General features: G+C 30.7%; 3 protein-coding genes across 3 annotated transcripts; 1 reads left to right on the top strand and 2 right to left on the bottom strand.

Annotated features, from left to right (window-relative positions):
* Nucleotides 1-3,371: 3,371 nt before the first annotated feature.
* On the bottom strand, nt 3,372-6,278 carry LOC109807222 (WEB family protein At2g40480). Its single transcript, XM_020369741.3, has 2 exons — nt 5,527-6,278; nt 3,372-5,194 (listed from the first exon to the last, which is right to left on the bottom strand). Exons 1-2 carry the CDS (start codon nt 5,740-5,742, stop codon nt 3,782-3,784), a joined length of 1,629 nt encoding a protein of 542 aa, XP_020225330.1. The 5' UTR covers nt 5,743-6,278; the 3' UTR covers nt 3,372-3,781.
* Nucleotides 6,279-11,479: 5,201 nt separating this feature from the next.
* Nucleotides 11,480-12,336, top strand: LOC109807256 (uncharacterized). Its single transcript, XM_020369778.3, has one exon. It carries the CDS (start codon nt 11,584-11,586, stop codon nt 12,151-12,153), a length of 570 nt encoding a protein of 189 aa, XP_020225367.1. The 5' UTR covers nt 11,480-11,583; the 3' UTR covers nt 12,154-12,336.
* A 3,476-nt stretch (nt 12,337-15,812) lies between these two features.
* Nucleotides 15,813-19,783, bottom strand: LOC145951902 (uncharacterized). Its single transcript, XM_083064087.1, has 7 exons — nt 19,770-19,783; nt 19,563-19,689; nt 17,289-17,960; nt 16,951-17,201; nt 16,716-16,883; nt 16,184-16,446; nt 15,813-16,092 (listed from the first exon to the last, which is right to left on the bottom strand). Exons 1-6 carry the CDS (start codon nt 19,781-19,783, stop codon nt 16,365-16,367), a joined length of 1,314 nt encoding a protein of 437 aa, XP_082920213.1. The 3' UTR covers nt 15,813-16,092; nt 16,184-16,364.
* Nucleotides 19,784-20,151: the final 368 nt, after the last annotated feature.

The raw sequence follows: 20,151 nt of genomic DNA on the forward strand, positions 1-20,151 counted from the left end.
TTCATTCAAAATACTTTTATATTATCATCTATCATCAATAAAATATTTTAATTTGCTCTTAAATATGTCGCTTATTCCTTATAAAACAAAATATATATAGAAATTATCACAAAGTGAAATTTCTTTATAGCGTTCTAGAAGCAAAACGATTAATAATAATATTACTAATTGTTATAACATCAATATTTTTCAACATTTTTTTATCCATATATAGATAAAATTATTAAAGCCAACTAGCATCAACGTTGATGATTTCAAATATAATTCAGCAAATATATTTTATTAATTTTCTTGTAATGTTGATGATTTCAAATAAATTTTATTAATTTTAGCTTTAAAAAATTAGTCGATCCTTTTAAAAACTTTTTTAAGGCTTTCACAATCTTTAATTAGTTTTCTCTTAACTATATGAATCTAAGTTTAATTTAATCATATATATCTAAGTGATTTGAAATGTACGAATTTTTATTATTCATATACTTTATTTTAGTTATATCATTATTCAATATAAAATTTGTAACACACTTCGTCACATTTTGACTGTAAAATTTATAAAACTCTAAATAAATGCACTTAATACGAGAAAAATTTGATAAAGGATAACACAATAAATTCAACAATAAAATATTAATACAAACTTTAATATAAATCTTAATTAACAATACTTAAGAGTCACTCTCCCTCTTTGTATGGTACTCTATAGTTAACTTGGCCCGGCCGGTTCCCTCTAACATTTAATATTACATTTAAGTTTTATCTAAAAATAAATATATTATCGATTATCTTGTCAACACATTTCTAAAAAGATGTTATATAACTAATATTATTGTAATTAATAATGTATGAAGAGTTGTTATGGTACAAGAGGCCCCCTAAATTTCATGCATGCTTTTGGGGCTACAAATGAGCAGTTAGGAAATAATGTTCTATTATCAATGGTTCTAATTAATCAGCATGAGCATCCACTATTAATTAATATGGTTTAATATTAATTAATATAAATAGGGCATGATTTCCGACAGAATTTTCGACGGAGTATTCAGTCAGAAATTTTCGACAGAAATTCTGTCGAAAATTTCCAACGGATATAAATCCGTCGAAAAATTTCCGTCGAATTTTTTTTTCTAACGGATTTGAATCCGTCGGAAATTATCCGTCGAAAATTACTATTTTTCTTGTAGTGGTAGTTTAGGAGGAGTGTAACTAGAAAAGGTCCATTGGTTAAATTTTGGGCTTGGATGGGTCAAATTTGGCCTTTTTGCATCATGAGCTTGGATGTCTACTTGCCTTGTGCGAGTGACTTGGACATCCAAGACATGTGGGGATTACTTGTCCCTTTGTCCATCCAAGCGAGATAATATGACACATGGTCTTGCCTAGTCACACCAAACATACATTGCACTTGACAAGCTTCTTATTATTCTTTTAGATCTAAGATGGTGATATGAGTCACACTTTCCTTACTTGTCCACATAACAAGCTCTCATTGACCATTTTAAATATAAGAAAGTGACACTTGGAGCTTGGTTAGGTTAGCTTGCACCACAAGCTAATTATTCCTATATATAGATGTCTCTCTTGTATAACTTGACACTTTTGAGATTTATGAGAAACATTTTTATACTTTTCTCTCTACCAAACGTCTTAGTTTTCTTTGAAGGAAAAATTTCTCCTTAAGTTCTTTTATTAAGGAATTCTCCTGGTGGCAAAAACCTCCTCTCTTGCTTATCTCCCTCAAAAGAGTGGCATGCCACCTTCTTCTATCTTTCCACCATTTTTGATCTTGTTTAGAACTTGAAGAATCTATTAAAGAAGATTGAGAGCTTAATAGATCTAGTTGAAAAAATACACCAATGTACTTCAACTTAGTTTCATTGAGAAGAAAAATAATGTATTGTGACAATTAGTAAACCAATTACCACTTGAAAACAAATTTTATGAGTCTCTAATGCAACTTGATAATTTATTTCATTCCTCAAGGTTACTTAGCATTTTTGGAGTTATGCATTCATCGTTAAAAACATGTTAGAATTTCACAAGCAATACTAAAAAATAAAGATTAAAAGAAGAAAAAAAAATCCCAAAAGTGATAAAAAGATGTAATATTTATTAGTGTGCCTCAAAACATACATAATTAGCTCCTTATACAATATTTGTAAGTTTATCCCATTGATCAATGTTAAAATGTTTTTAATTCTCAAATTATTTAGAATCAAATTAATATAGAAAAGACTAATAAATTCTTTTGAAATACAGTGAGGTAATATATTAAGAAGTATTTGATGATTTGAAAGAGTTCATTTAAACTTACAAAAATGATTTGTAGATTTTTTTTATATATATTATTTTAACATATTTTAGAATTAAACTTATAAAAAAATTAATTAATTTCAATAAAATTTATAAATAAATTTTTATAACATCTTGATGTACATCATGTGTATCTATCGTTACTGTCCCGTGCTCGTCCTTGGATCTTGTAGCCTAGTTTCTCTTGTTTGGGCTGCTTTTGGGTCTTGTCCTCTACGATCGCAGTTTTATCAGACAGAAAAAAGTAATGTAGTCAAATAAGTCAATTAGTATATAATTTTTTAATTATTTAATTGATAAATTCCAATGATCCAATCCTTCTCTTTTGAGAACCCTTTTTCTTTTTAACAAATGAAAACAGAGCCCAAGAGTAGAGCCGGATACAAGAAAGTAATGTCCATAAAGGATAAATTGTAATATTTTTTAAAAAAATAAGAATTAAATTATAATAATTAAGGAATTAAATTAAACCAATAAAATAAAAAGAGTAATTTATCCTTAATAAGGCATAAATACAAACCATACCCCCAAGTTTGAGTCGACAGTGAAGTACAGTCTCGAGCATGTATTTTCATGTGAACAATTACATGTATAAATTAATCCAATGGAATATAATATTCTTCGATATGGAGCAATAAGTGTATTGGTCAAATCTAAAGACAGGTTAACTAGAACAAAAGAAATTACAAAAATATATATCCACGTACTGATCACAATAGAGCAACTTTATTTAATTTCATAATTACAAATATTACAAATAGCCTAGTACTTCAAAATTGGTATTATAAGAAATTTAAACTCAACAAATCTTATTTGTGTCGTGATTATGAATATGTTTTACGTATATCGAAAATCTAATAAAAACAAAACATTTGTTTGTTGCAAATACATCTATCATCATCAACAACTCAAATACTTTAGAGAAGAATGAGAACAGAAATATGTCCGTTTGTCTGATTGTCATATAATATAAAAGCTTTTTTACATTTTAAACTGGATTAGAATAACATTGCAAACTTAATTACAAAGAATCCATAAAAAATTTGAAATTGTAAAGAACATTGAAAAACAAGTACATCGTCCACGTTCCAAACTAACATTTACAGAAGGAGGTTCATAGTACATTAGTACTTCACTGGGGAGGGGATTAGAGGAGATCAATCCTAACAATGAACAACAGCAAAATCTGCTAGCCCTGCTAAAGCTAAGCTAGTTGCATAAAGTAAAGCAATCACACAGAAAAGAAAAAAAAAAAAAAAAAAAACTAGTTACAAAGCCAAACAACGCCAATAATGGCCTTATCTCACTGGGTGTAGGTGTGGATTTTACAAAATCAGAGTCACAAATTCTATGACAAACAAAAAAGCAGACATCACATAAGAATCAACAAAAGAATGGCAAGAAGCCTAGAGATGTAAGACAGATGCATGAGTCGTGTAGATTGATCCATGCATAGGCATTAGAACTAAATTCATGCTTTTTTCTTACTTCGCTTTCCCAAAGGGAGTGATATTTGGATGAATCCAAACTTTTTCCTTTGTGCTATGAACTGCTTTTGATTGCTCCCATCTTTCTCGGGTATTGTAGGTAGAGTTTGATCCTCCCTCAATGCTCGAAGCATTTGACTAAATGCTACCCTTCTTTCAGGGTGCTCTTCCATCTCCTTTGTGGTAGTGTAATCTTCAGGAACTTGCTTTCTGCTGAGCACATCTCTCATTGAAATTGAAGACTTTAAGATCGGTTTCGGATCCTTCTTCACTGACTGAAGAGAATCCTGATAATTTCCAGCTTGATTGAACTTGTTGTGCTTAACATAGTCATACACTGGCTCACCCTTTAGATCATCCTCAGGAATCCATCTTTGAAGAGCCTCCCTGGCAGCAAGTTGCTTTCTGTTTGCACTTTCAACACTGTTTAATGCCTCAGTCAAGACTTGTTTGCTGCGTAGAACTTCTTCTGTTGCTTCCTCCAACTTTTTCAAAACACTCAGTTTAGAAGAACCTATTTTCTCAATTTCGAACTTGGAGTCTATTACCTCCTTCAAGGTTGACTCTTGAGGAATTTGAGCTATGGGATTGGCAAAGGTCACTTTGTGGTGTTCTTGAAGAGCAGATTCTGATGATATCTCAGGGTTACAATTACATAGAGCCTCAATTTCGGCAAGAGCAACAGCTTCTGCTGCCATTGCAGCTTCTTCCATCTTTTTAGCTGCAAACCACCTCATCTCAGCAGTTTTAATACTAAATCCATTCTCTCCAAACTCAGACAAGGGCGTTGAAGCTTTAGAACTTCTTGTTTCACTCATTCCATTGCACTGTCCAGTATCAAATTTGAAACTCCTTACAACATTTAGGGGATCATGACAACAAGTGCAACTTGTTCCTTCAGGAGCTGGTGGTGGATTTAACCTTACTTCTTTTGTGGCTACTTCTTGAGTAGAGATATCTGCAAACTTTGATGCTAGCTTCTCACGCGTCCTCCCAAGAAAAAGCCTCTCCTTCTTCATCTTCTTATTCAAAGTCTCAACAGAAGATTGTATCACTCCAAGATCATTTATAGTTTTGCCAAGGTTCACTTTAGCTTGTTTTAACTCCATTAAGAACAGATCAGGTGATGAAGTAGCACTATCATGCAATGTCTGTTCTTGATTGTTGAGATCATTCACACAATTTTTAACAGGATCTCCAACCTCTTCACAACCTGGAGCTGCAAAACAATTCAATGCTTCTGATTGCAGCTGCCGCTTCAATTCCTCCAAAATAGCTTTGGTAGCACCCAGTTCTTCAAGCACATCAAGTGTTTCGAGTTCTTTCACTATCAAATCCTTTTCCAACTTCGCGGCTTCCTCCTCCACCCTCTTTATGTCAAAGTCTTCAATACTGTTCTGTTAACCACAATCTTCAACATCAGAGAGTAAATTACCACAGGGACATACATAATTGTATAAATCAAAAACTATACACTATGCTAGAACAGAATCCATGGTGTGTATGAGTAGGCCAAAATCACAAGAATTCCCAAGCACTAATGCAAATAAATTCCATCTTCATAGTAATTTGGCCAACTTTGGCAAAATTAATTTTTAACTAATAATAGAAACCTAATTTTAAGCCAGCAGCATTCTCAAGTTGAACCAACAAAAAAAAAAACAGATAACACATTCATAAATTATTAAAAATTAAAACAGAAACAAAACAGTGAGAGATGAAAATTTACATAGGCCTCTCCAAACTTGCAAAGGGGCATCCAAGGTTCGCTTCCTTCAAAACGGGTAACCGCTTCCTTAACAGACCCAAACGGCGGCGAAGTATCTATTTCAGCTCTCAAACCCACTCTTCTTATCCCCTGAACCGGTTTCTGACCCGAACCGGTTCCGAAACCGAACCCGGATGTCACTTCCGTCGTGTCCGGCGTTGCAGGGGGCTCGGCCATTGGCGCAAAATGAAAAGCAAACGCGGGTTTCAGAGAAGCATCGAGAACTAAAGCAACATAAAGGTTTGAGCTTTGACTTTTCTGAGGTACCCATTTGTGAGATTTATGGCAATACCGAGGGGGAAGGAGGAAGGGGGCGTGATGATGGTGTCCCGGTGGCGGGTCCACACTACGAGCGGAAAAGAGAAAAGGGGAAGCGGCAGCGGAAAGCGCTTCTGGGGTGCTTTTCGCGGTGGGGAAGGTGACGTGGACTTACGGTGCGGTTGGTTCGTTGGTAGAGGGAAAAGTCAATGGTTTTGGTTACGTGTTATGATGTGTGGCCAATGAGGAGCCGCCACGTCATCGTTTAGGTGAGGGTGAGATTGTGCTGTCGGTGAGATTTAACATGATTTGGTGCGTGATTAGCGGTAAGGGGGAAATGGCGAAGGTTCTTTTTGGATTGCGAATTTTGATGCATGGAACGACGGCGTATTACGTGCCCTTGTCTGGAGGGTGGGTCTCCATTCTGCGATCTTTACAAGCTTTGCCAATTGCCAGGACAGGCCAAAAGAAATAGCACAATACATATTTAATGAAAAATTAATCATTCAACATTACAATAGGTGAATAATGTTATTCAAGCATTCTCAACTTTAATAAACTTAAATTTTCACTCATCTACTCCAACCTTTAAACTCACTATAATGATTTGGGATAGGATATCAATTATCACAAAGTGTAAGTTTTTTTGTAATTTTATACTGCTTAATAATTTTTGCAAAATAAAAATTAATAAATTCAAATGTTAAATCATTTGATATTATCTTCATGATTATTAGTGTATAAAAGATATTTTATATCTTCGTGAATTTTTTTAAAAACAATAAAAATGATATAAATTATATACTAATAAATGGTTAATTAAAAATATAAGTGATTATAGAATAAAATTTATAAAATAAAAAAAAATTAATTTATAAAATAATAATCATAAAAATAAATTTGAATAAATTTTATGAACACCAAAAAGATCAATTCTCTTTATTATTATTATTATTATATATATATATATATATATATAATTTACACAATTAAAATTTTTATTGATATGTTATATAGCAACAAACATTTGCTTATATTTTAAATAATTTGTTGTTCGTAAAACTAAGATGGTGTAATAAAGTATTAATTAATTTTTAATTTATATAAAATTTTATAAATTCAATCTATTTTTAATATGGCTAGTTGGAAAGAAAAAAAAAGCACTTCTGGTGCCTTCGTGAAAAACATTAAAAAATTGTTTTTATTGCAAATTTTACTGTTTTAATATTCATAACAATTTTTAAAATTGTTTTTTAATGGTTATTCAAGAAAAAATAGATATAGAAATTTTGAATATCAAAGATAATTTTTTCATTATTGTATTCAATTGATAAAAAAAAAATATATGTTAAAACTATTCCAAGTTTTTAATAAACCAATTATCTAACATTAAATTATTAAATTCCATATGACATAAGTTAAAAGTTTATTAATTAAAATTACCTATTTCAATCATAATTTTAAAAATTGGTTTAAATTAGTCGATCAAATTGATTAAAGTCATTTATCATATAAAATATGGTATCGATTTAGTATTAATCGATACAACTCAATTGATTTTTTATTGATCCATTGAACTAGTGAATTTTAACTCGAATTAGGCTAATTTCTTTATCTAATTAAATGTTTGAAATTCACTGTTGCTTTACTTTCTCTTTTTTCAATGTGCTTATGGCTAATAAAAAATTTCCAACCCATCCAAAACTAGTCAAATTGAGGCCCATGAAGTGAATGATTTTTAATTCATCTTCGAATTTTCAAGTTGAGGAAATTGGGTTCAAATAGATTGGATTGAAGTCAGTTGTGGAATTTTTTCACTCGATGTATCCAAACCTATTACATGGTTTATAATAAATGAATAACATATTTATAAAAGCTTATCATGTAGATCACTTCAAACCCTAGAGAGGGTTGTTCTTTCCCTCAATCTATTTGTTGTTCTTGCTTTTTCTTCAATTTGTAGGAGCCCCAAGGTAGTATGGTTAGTGTTTGTCGGAAACATGGGCCTCAGAATGGTCATGAGCAAAACATGTCAAGGTAGGATGTTATGATGGATAACAAGAAAGATGCTCAAAATTATCTTCAATGACAACTGTAGTACTAAGAAAACTAAATTTTTTAATGATTTGTCTTTATATTATTCTTATCTCCTTTTGCTCTCTCTTCTTTGTTTGTTTGTGCTAAGCCATTAAAGGTTTTGTTTTTTTTAATGGATCTCATTCGCTTAGTTGTGAAGGTCATCTCATAGACATAAGAAAAATTAAAGATGTAAAGAAAGATCACTTCACCAAAATAGAGAAGGTGTGACCATTATTCTTCTATTTTTTAACCTTTTATTTTTCATCTCTTAATTTTATTGTAAAGGATTAAAACAAAATGTTTGCATGTTGAATAAGTTAGTAAATTTGTCAACAAAGATAAAGATTCGTGAACTTTAGTGGTTGTTTGCAAGATAATCATGTGTTTTACTTCTGTTGTTCATCCTAATCATATGTGTTTTACTTTTCCTCCCTCCCTCTCTATATATATATAGATAAATATTTAAAATTTTATTAATTTTTTTTAATATATGATTGTCAATTTTAATCATTTTTATTGTTACTGAATGGAATATTAAACAATTCTGATAGAACATTAAACATTTTTGACAAATCAAATTTTCGATGAAATATTAATCATTTCCAACGAATATTCCATAAAAAATCTCTTGTCAGAAATCATGAAATTTTTGACAAATCATTATCTGTCAGTAACATTCTGTTGGAAAATTTTGGCTTAAGCATTTGTCGAAAATTTTGGTTAGAAATTCTTACATTTTTGACAAATATAAATTCGTCAAAAATATTTCGTTGGTAATATAACTTTTTTGCAATTTTTTTCATCAGTAAAATCCATCAGAAATATAAATTTTCTAACAAATTTGTATCTGTAAAAAATTATCCATCGGTAAAATACGTCGAAAATATAAATTTTCCGACAGATTTGTATCTGCCAGAAATTATCCGTCGATAATATAACTTTTCATAAGATTTTTTTTTTCGTCGGTAAAATCCGTCGAAAATATAAATTTTTTTTTATAGATTTGTATCGATCTGTCGAAAATTATCCGTTGATAAAATTCGTCAAAAATATAAATTTTCTGACAAATTTGTATCTGTCAAAAATTATCTGTCGATAATATAACTTTTCCTATGAAATTTTTTTCGTCAAAAATATAAATTTTTCGATAAATTTTGTATTCGTAAAAAATTATCTGTCAATAATTTTCATTTTTCTTGTAGTGTTCGGCTTGTATTGCACTTTTTCACTTTCTCTCTTTTTTTTAATGTTTTGTTTTACTTTTTTTTTTTTTTTGAAACATCACAACTATTGGTAGAAGCATTTTGGTATTTGTCAGAAGTATCAAGCTTAGTTTGACTTATGTGTAGTTGTGTTTTTTTACTTTCACTTTTTTTCAATGTTTTGTTATGCTTTGCCTAATGCACCATAACTCTTGGTAGAAATGTCTTGTGTTGAAATTCAACTCTATAACAAAAATAAACGAGTATTTGCACCATTTGATCAAGCCTAGTTTGGCTTGTGAAGTTGTGCCTTTTCACTTTCACTTTTTTTTTTTTTTTGATGTTTTTTTTTTTGCCTTATCTAATACACCACAACTCTTGGTAGAAGAGTCTTCGTAATTGCTCGAAATTGTCTTTGACTTTTTTTCAATGTTTTGCTTTGCTTTGCCCAAGCACCACAACTCTTGGTAGAAGCATCTTGTGTTGAAATTCAACTCCATAACAAAAATAAATGGGTATTTGCACCATTAGAGATTTGAACTCAAGTGGTAGTGCATGTGTAAATGGTAGAAGCGTCTCAGTGACCTATTAATTTAACTTCTAACTCACTAACTCCTTGATTGATTTGAATGACGGATTTGATTTTTAAAAATTGATTCCAACATTTCTCATTTTCAAACAACATGCTTGGATGGGTAAATCTACTTAATTAGCTAGACATAATGATACACACTTCGATATTAAGTGAGAAATAAAGAATTGGAGATTGATTCTCATCATGATTTAATTTGTGAGTAATGCATGGAATTATTTACGGTCACACACATGACACAAACGATAATTTAAGAATCAATTTCGAACACACTTTCATTATTTATAAAATCATTCAAATAGCGGTAGAAAAAAGCACATGATTAGGTCCTAACCGCAGAATCCGCATCACAAAATGGCACATTGAGTGGAGTAGTAGTAGTAAATAGTAGTAATTAATCAAAACTTTCAGATTTAGTGCACAACACATTTAAAGCTTAATAGGTACATAATTAATGCATGTTGCGTCGATTATTTCATCATTCAATGTATATGACTCACAGTAAGAGGAAATTCCTGCGTCAAATTCTTTTTCCAGCACTGCACCAAAGCAATGGTTTTGCATGCTGTTGATTCTTTAAATCACCATTAAGTGATAATGACAATTTCACTAGATATTAGTGGGCCATTTTGTAATTATTTTATTACACGTCACAGAATATCTAATTAGTGAGGTAGTTGATCATGGACAATTTTTTTCATTAATTTGGTGTTGAATTACATGATCTTAAATCAAACTTGATTTAAATGAAGCTGGTATGGGTGGGTTGAAATCATCTCAAATTTGTTACGAGACCTTAAGGCTGAGTGAAACGTGTACATAGGAAAGATGAAATTAATGTTATGAACGTGTAGCTGCTGCAATGAAATATCAGAGGACTTTTCTGATCACACAGCTCATCCCATACGTGACATTTCATTGCTAATAAATGTTATGCGTCCTTATCCATGATGCCAGAGTAGGTCATCGTATTCATTGATTTCTTTCTGCTATTTAATGAGGATGAAATGTTCAGCATCCAATATCCAAGCTTAGGCACAAAATAAAGTTTGGTAGGAGAAGCTCATGGTGCAAAATGCAGGCCTCACAACTACCTAACGCATAGTAGCAGCAGCAGATAAATGTTGCTAATCAGATAATATATCACGTGGCATGCTTTTATTAATTGTGGTGTCCTTGATGTCATGCTCATGAAGAACTACTCACGTATCCATTTGAGGCTATACTCCGAGACCTTTCATACTAACCCTGTCGGTGTAACTTAAATATTGTGCTCCAACAATGAATGAATATTAAATCAATATAGCATATGATACGACAATTAGGTAGATATGAACTCTGTTTAGGAAAGCATGCAATTATACAAATTTCTCTTTTCTCATTCATGGAAACATAATCGACCACGACATGTTTCATTTATTACTGTGTTCCTCCGTAACCAAATTTCCTTCCCTCTCAACCGTGTTTGATCACCAATGATTTATAAAGGAACTACTTGGCCACTCTAGTCAATGATCCAGATTCTTCCATGAATAATTGGGCATCTACCACTAATTAATAACCCATTCAATTTCATAGTTTAATTATCAACTATCTATATCAGGCATTAAATTCGCCACAACTAAATTGGTGCCTTCCAAAAAAATCCTTATCATTAAATTGATCGAACAGCCGGGCCCTCCTTGATTTAATCCATGTTTAAATTAATTCCCATTTGTAGAAACCCCATTCTTTGGTAATTTAATTACAACAACATGCACCCTTTTGTTTTATTTAGTAACTTTTTAAGTGTATCAAGTAAAAGAAGGGAAGCCATAAAACAATGCAAAGGTCTAGTAGGTAGCAAATATAAGAGAAAGAATATAGAATCATAGACTTGAATCCAAAATGCTCAATGATGGTGCTAATCATGTCTCAATTGAGAAGTCCTTTACATCAAAGGAGGGTGATAGGTTCTTCTCAAGGCTAATGTCTAAAGAAACCTCCATGGCTAACTCTTCTTCAAGGGTCTTTTATTATGGAGAAACATCAATTGCAGTTCCTTTCATGTGGGAGGCACAACCTGGCACCCCAAAACACCCTTCTTCTGAGACTTCTCTACCTCCCCTTACACCCCCACCTTCATATTATTCCAATTCCAAGTCCAATATCAAGAGAAGAAACTCAAAGGCCAAAATATTTTCATGTTTTTTGCCAAAGTTTATAGGGTCAAGAAAGTCTCATCCTAATGTGTCACCAGCATCATCTCGCTCATCTTCCTCATCCTCATCATCATCATGGTCATTGGTGTACCCAGCATACTCATATGCCATGAAAGACACGGATCAAGGAAGCATCTCTTTCTCACGCTCGTCAACTGTTGGCTCATTTCTGAAACATAAAACTTCAAACGGGTTTAGAGGTTGCAATGCCTTTGGGAACATAAAGAATGCAATTGTAAGCCATGGATCAGTCTAGTTTGTGAAGGTAACATTGTTACAAATTATTTTTTCTACATGGTTTTGTAGAAAATCTTTGAAAATGTAGTTGTTTTGACGGTGATTGTGTGGGTTTAAATGTCGGACATGATGATTTCATATCTCATGATTTAGTTTAAGAATGTATATGCTTCGAATTTGAATCCCTTTTTTCAATATAATATACTCGAGTATAGTTAAATCTTCTAATTAGTTAATTATATCAAACTTAGATATTCAAGTGGCTAATTTATATGTGCGTCTAAATGGCTAATTGAAATTATAACCGTATCGAAATAATTATTAGAGATGAGTATAATTTTTTTTTTTATTCAGAAGGAAAGTTTTTAAAAAGAAAAAGAACTACAATGAAACACCGCGTGATGCGAGATGAGTACAATTTGGAATTTTGAATTTAACATGAGATAATTATGTTATGGGTACATAAAACTAGAAAAAAGTTTATAATTATGTTATTAGTTGGTATGAATCTCTACCAATGTATAAGTTCTCTCCACTGTTTTTTATAATCACTAAGGCCCACTAAGGCCCTTTCCACAATAAAATTAAAAACAAAAGGAGTAATAATAGTCTCCTTGTATTAATTTAATTCTTTCTTTAAGATTTTTTTGTTGGGCTATCATTAATCTAAACAGTTACCATTGTAGTTGATAAGCCTTGATTCCCCCTAATCTAATTCCTCCATATATATTATTTTTCTTCCAAATCCTATCTTTTTTCTCTTAAAATCAAAGAAAAAATCTTATTAAATTTTTCATAAATAAATAAATAAATATATATATATATATATATATATATATATATATATATATATTATCTTTAACATTAATGACACATTTATTATACCAACTACTTTTTTTCTCTCTCGATACTATAAAGATGATGATGAATATCTAATTTAAATCTTCAAATTTCTATCTCAACCACTTTAATTAACTATTAGGTTAATTTTAGTGACTTGCCATATCAATAGCCTATTGAGTGAAAAAAAATTATTTTAATTAAAATATATAATTGTAAAAAAGAATAATTAATAAAAGAGACACTTTAGATAGATTTTTATAAGAAATATCAAATAACATTTATTTTACAAATCAAATAACACTTTTAATTTGAATATTATAAAAATATATAAAAAAAATTACATTGTCATGATAATGATAATTATTTTATATATATATATATATATATATATATATATATATATATATATATATATATATATATATATATATATATATATATTGTGTGCATTTAAAGTATCCTGCAGTTCAACAATTAGAAACTACGGTAGTTCTTTTGGAAATGGAAACATTACGAAAGTAATTACATATAATACAAATCCTTTAGTTATTTTTTATTAATGCAAATTAATAATGCACAGATCGAAAAGAAGCTGTAGTACAGATGTTATTCTGTTCACAAGAAAAATTTGACGTATCCCAATCACTCAGTGCTTGTGTTGTATTTATTTATTTAATTTTTTTAATAATTTGCATCAAATAATCTGTTTTAAGTGTTAACATAATATTTTTTGTTCAAATAAGAACTGGATTTAAAAATAAAAATCCTAAGTCTGCATGTGATGAACAATCTAACAATTAGGAATGAGAATGGAGTACCAATTAGGATGAGAATGAATTCCATGAGAGTAGTTGGCTCCTTAGATAAAAATTTGTCTTATATTTATTTTATATTTATGTGAGTATTCGTTAAATGAATATTAATAAATTTTATAAATACCCATATATATTAATGAATATTTATTATTTTTTAAGAAATTAAAAAATAGGTATTAAAAATAGTTTTAAATTTATATTTAATGTTAATTCTATTGAAATATTAAAGATAATAATGTTAATTTTATTAAAATATTGAAATAATAAAAATTAGGTGATTTGTAAGTAATACCTTAAAATACATCAATATGATAGGTTCAAATGAAAGTATCAATTCATAAAACTAAAATATTAGAGATATAAATTAGGTGATTTAAGGTTATTTACTTATCTTTCTCTGTGAGCACGTACATATGTGTGAGAGATCTACTTATTCTAAGAGATTTATTTCATTCAATAACTCATGTTTTACATCAAAGCAATTCAACCATTAAATTAAAAATTCCTAATATATATAAATCAAGTCTACAAAATTTTTAAAAAAAATTGACAAATACATACACACACATATATATGGAAAAAGAAATTCACTTACTTCAAGAGTCAATCTTAGTAGACTTACTTCATTCAATAATTCATGTTCTACATTAAATGTTAAATTAAAAGGTTTTAATATATACATTAAGCTTACAAATTTTTTAAAATTCGAAAATTATATCATACTTCATTATATAAATCCAAAATATTTGAAAATCATGTTAATTAAAAAAAATTAATTTGATGGAAAAGATAAATTATTGGGTTAATTAATATTACTCAACTTATACCGAAGAGAATGGATACATCATAAGTAATATTACTTAGCTTATATAGATGGAAATGGATACATATGCGCTCCTACCTCGTCTATCCGTAAATATTAGTATGTGGCTTTTGTTTTTTCCATCACTCCAAACACTGCTCCCTATTCGTTCAAGTGCATTAATTTCTTTGGAATGAGATAAACATATATTTTATATAAGTGCTTTCTAAGCTTAGTTTTTTCCTATCTTAAACTAAGATATTATTAAAGCTTTTTGTTCCAAGAGATAAGAAGAAACTAGCAATTATCATAGAAAGGCTTTAAGAGGGAGCATCTGATTCACCTCAAAAGTTAAAGACGGAGACAACATATGCTAGGCTTAATGTAATCTTGTTTCACTCAAAAACAAAATCATAATACACAGTCATGAACTCAATAAAAAAAAATAACAAAAAACAAGAAATGTTTTGGCTGAAGAAAGCCCAAATAAATCAAAATTTGGACTCAAAATGACAGTAGCAATAGTTCAGGCCCACTCAAATATGTTTAGTCAACTTGTCTTATGGAATAATATCCACACGCATAGTCCAATGGTGAGAATCCCCATATCTTTGATTTTCGGATACCAATTAAATAGATCTTGCTAATAATGATCGATAAATGGCTAAGAAAAGATTCCATTCCAATGAGATTCATACTTTTTAGGGTGTAAAAATAAAATCACGTGCATTGATCCAATAAATATCATGCTCGTTTATTGGATAATGAAAAAAATGTTTATTGTTTATATATAGTGTGTACAAACACTAGTGGAAAAAAGGCTTTTAAAATCGGTTATTTTGGACTTTTAAAATCGGTTAACGAATCGATCTTAAAAGAGCCAATTTTGAAAAGGTAGACTTTTAAGATCGGTTATCAACCGATTTTAAAAGTAGACTTTTAAGATCGGTTATGCCATAACCGATTTTAAAAGTCAAGACTTTTAAGATCGGTTATGATACAACCGATTTTAAAAGTGTCTTAAAAGTGTGACTTTTAAGATCGGTTACAATCTTAACCGATCTTAAAAGTAAAGACTTTTAAAATCGGTTATGTAACAACCGATTTTAAAAGTCTACTTTTAAAATCGGTTATGGCATAACCAATCTTAAAAGTAGTGATTTTTTTTGTATGTTTGACTTGTTTTGAGAGCACCTCAGAACAAAAATCCTGCAGAAAAACCAGACAGTTCAAAATATATTCTCAATGAAGAAGCACAAATCGCATACAATTGACAAGATGATAAATGTTAATCATATATATAATTGAATAGTTTTAAATACATCTAATACATAAATAGACTACATTGCTCAATGAAATGTAAGTTCTAACTAGTTAAAGTAATACTATAAAACATAAGCCCAAACTAGTTAAAGTAATGGTCAATAAAAAATGTGGCCCATTGCTCCCTAATGATGTTTATGTCTTCTAGCGGTAATGGTGATCGATCTATAAATATCTGTTAAGAAAAATTAAAATAATTAGTAATAATTCATAAAATATATAGAATGAGAACTTAAAACAAAAACTTTCAAAATTGTAAAACTTACTTCAGTCCACCCAGATACTATTTGTGAATCGACAATAGTATGCATTGTCTTCATTACATAGTATCCGCACTCATAATTTCCTTTTTGTTTATGAGACTGCAAAAAGAATATAAAATCAATTTCAATAGAATAGTAATTTTAAAAAATTACTAAATTACTTAAAAAAATATCATTGCTAGAATTAAAATCTTATTTTAGGAGAGACCCAACTTATTTTTTTCTTCATCTTTGAACCCTTAAGTATATGATATCCTTCCATGGCCCTAATAATAAAATGACATTATGATTAGTGTAAAGTCAAATGTAATGATAATCAATAAAAGAAATTAGATATTTTTAAACAATTTACCTATCTAATAATTGTCTAAAATCCATAGGAGGAGGTTTATGCAACGAGCAAATGCAAACAGCTATGTTGTCCATAGGACAAATAACTAAAAGTTGTCAATGAGCACTGCATTAAGAAATTATGAGTAATAAAAAAAATAGCTTTTATAAAAAATTATATTTAATTACATAAAACTAAACTTACTCAGAAAAATAAGGGGCCAAGTAAACTTTTTTATTTGAGTCGAACATCCAATTTTGAATGTAAGCTTGTATTTCTTCGACTTTGTTCCCACTTTTTTGGATTGACTCAGGCTCCAAAAATCCATATATGTGATCATTTCCCTTATCCACGCTCAATTTATGGATAAATCTACAACGTTAGAAATAATGTTAGAAAAAATCAACAAAATATAATTAAAAATAATTTAAATACTTACAACAACCATAACTGCAAAATTGATATGTTTAGCATACAATGACCATTTGTAATCTCTGATATATCACTCTGACTTATATATAGAGGTACTTTACTAGACATGTTAAACACTTCAGGAGGCCAAGGGAGATTTTTGGGTTGCTCGTCATCTTCCATATCTGCAACTAATTTCCATAGCCTTTTTATTGGAGGAAGATTTCTAGAAGGGGTAACAATGACCGTCCCTTTACCCTTTGGTGAGGTAACAATATCCTATTCCACACAGTACAAAGCTAATATTATACAATATTATAATAAAATTACACCAACTTAAAATTAAATATTATTTAAATAACATACCTTCGTAGATATCACCTTTACTAACTTATAAGGCCACTGAAGGAAGGTGTTCAAGGCTTGTCCCATTGTCTGAACCTCCTCTGTGGGCACAGGAACTCTAGCCTCTGGTTGTCTCACATCCAACACTGAAACCCTAACCATATCATCTCCCATGACTTGATGGTGTACAGTGGACCCTAATATGTGAATCTGCCCTATACCCACAGGATCGAGTGATCCATCCACAAACAACTCACATTTATTAGATGTACCTGGGCCAATGGCAGTAACAGGGGGATCAATAGAAGCACATGATCCCTTTGTACTCACACGTGCAATAAATGGTTCTACTATTGGAGTACTTTGTTGAAATTGTTGGCTGAGTGATTGCATATGCTCTTGTAGTTGCCTTTGCATGTCCTCTTGCAGCCGCTTATGAATCTCTTCTTGCATCTGACTAAATTTGTGCTCATAAGTTGCTATAACTTGAGAGACCTTTAGTTCCACTAACTGGTCCACCGTGCCAGATGTCTGTGAAGATGAGCATGATCCAAAGTAGGTTTGAAAACTATGACCTCCACCAGCAGCCCGAACCCGACCTGGGTGCTCAGGCTTTCCAATTGCAACTGTGAGTATATCTTGGCGCCCATGGGAAACAAAAGATCCCTCTATGGACTGTTGTTCCAATATATCCTACAATACAAGACACAAAAACAATTTAATAAACATCTATTGATCCATATCTTAATTAGTAGTTACTAGTTATTTCAATTTAATAAAAGATTTTCTTATTCTTAGAAACTGAGTCATGAATATTGTTTCTTTAACAATTAGTAGTTACTAGTTATTTCATTTTAATAATGGGTAATGTCAGCCAAATTCAATCAATTTTGAAGTTTACGACCACTTTAGTAATTTAATAATTATTACATATGTGGAATAGATATTAAAATTTATGTACAGGTGACAGTTAGCATTAACTTATGAATTAAACTAAATGAATAAAACAAAATGTGTTGCTTACTTAAAGAAAGATCAGAAAAAGGGTTTATGCTTAGTTGAGTTCTTTTGATGCCAGAACTAGCTACTACAACTGGAACAATCCATGGAGAGGTTCCAACTTCCAACGGTCGCTCTGGCAGCAGCTCGCTACTATTGCAGCCACTTTTAGTGAGTTGCTGCTATGTGTCCAACAGTTTTAGGTTTTTGTTGGGGATCTAGCGGTTCCTAATAGCGAGTTGTCAACATGTAATTTTTTTATTTAGACTAGGATGTTGCGTGTCATGTCATGTAAGACTTGCCCATCTTAGTGATGAGTTCAGGACTCGCCCATGTGGAATTCAGTCATAGTCTTTTAAAAAAATAAAATTAACATGATATGCAACTCGCTAGTCAAACTAACGAATTGATCTAGTCAAAACAGCCTTGTTTATGAGAGATATATTTGTTGGACAGTAACACTGATAAGGACAATTACATTGGACCACAAGGTCCGTGAACAGGGTAGAGGAAGACAGAAACACAGAAAGGACAGATCAATCTACTCCCATCACAAAATTATTACACAACTTATTCTATGTTTCTCTCTTCTCTTCCTATTTTTCTTCTTATTGATGAAACTAAAAAGTAATGTGAGTGTTAAGTAGGAGTAACATTACTGTTTCTAAGGAGGTTCACAGTTTTCTGGATATGCTTCTAAAACATGAACAGTAATCGAATCTTTAGTTATTTTTAGGTGCTAGATTCTCAGAGACATCAAATTATCAAAAACATCAACGAGCATTTCTAAATTATTGATTTTTGAGTGGAATACCTTAGTCTTAAACGCAACCTGCAGTACTTTAAAATGCTAAATTCAGCATTTCTAAATTATTGGACTTGATAAATGTTCAGGATATGATTAACAACCACTATATAAAAGTGTTACCAACTTTTAAAGAGATTCTATTATCTTTCACTCGCCTTATGTTTGGCAATCTCTCATCTTCAAATAGAAACACATACAGAACAAAGATCAATTTTAAATTAAAATAATTAAGCAGTAGAAATCATAATAGGTAAGAATCTCACCAGAATCTATGTCAACTCCAAGAATGCTCTGGCAGCAAAACTTCTGTGTTGTGGGGGTTAGAAAAGAGACAACACCTAGGTCAGCGTGATTCAAACTTTACATTTAGAATTGAAATTGTAATTGTTGAAATCAGCTGGAGGGAGAACTAGGATGGGCCTGCAAGAAATTATAAATTAATAGAATAAATTGTATGTTAAAATAGCAAAGGTTTTTAACCAGTTTACTGACTTTCCCTCTCGATCTGTGCTATGTTTGGTTCTCCTCAAAATGATTGGCTTTAAAATTGATTGAACTAACTTCAGCCCTCTTTCATCACCGCCCTCAAATGGTTTCTGAATAAGTTTGTTCCACCTGAATCATATAAAACAAATCTTCACAGTCCAGTACTCCATCCACATACACAAAAAGAGTAAACAATCAAAGTAATAAACAGAATCACAGGCATTTATATACTGTATGTTAACCCTCTACATTAACCACTAAACATTCTCACAATTTCAGCAGATTCAAGAGGGATTAGAATTGTAGACAACATTATAATTATTTATGCAGAACAATATTTTTTAAAGCAATACATAAAGTAAAAACAGGTATGCATCATTGTATCAACATATATTCATTCATCACAAAAATCAGAAGAGAATAGCTCTTACTGTAATCTCTGTGCCAAACCACTGCTTTTAGCTGGAAACTGAAAAGATATGAACCAATTATATCACAAAATTTCAACTCAATCTCACTTTTCCGGTTGGCCACTCTTCTCCACTATCCAAGATTAACATCACTTCAAAGCAAACCCTCTCCAAAGCCCAA

The sequence above is a fragment of the Cajanus cajan genome, chromosome 9 (assembly GCF_000230855.2).
Source record: "Cajanus cajan strain Asha chromosome 9, NIPB_CcT2T_4, whole genome shotgun sequence".
Lineage (NCBI taxonomy): Eukaryota > Viridiplantae > Streptophyta > Magnoliopsida > Fabales > Fabaceae > Cajanus > Cajanus cajan.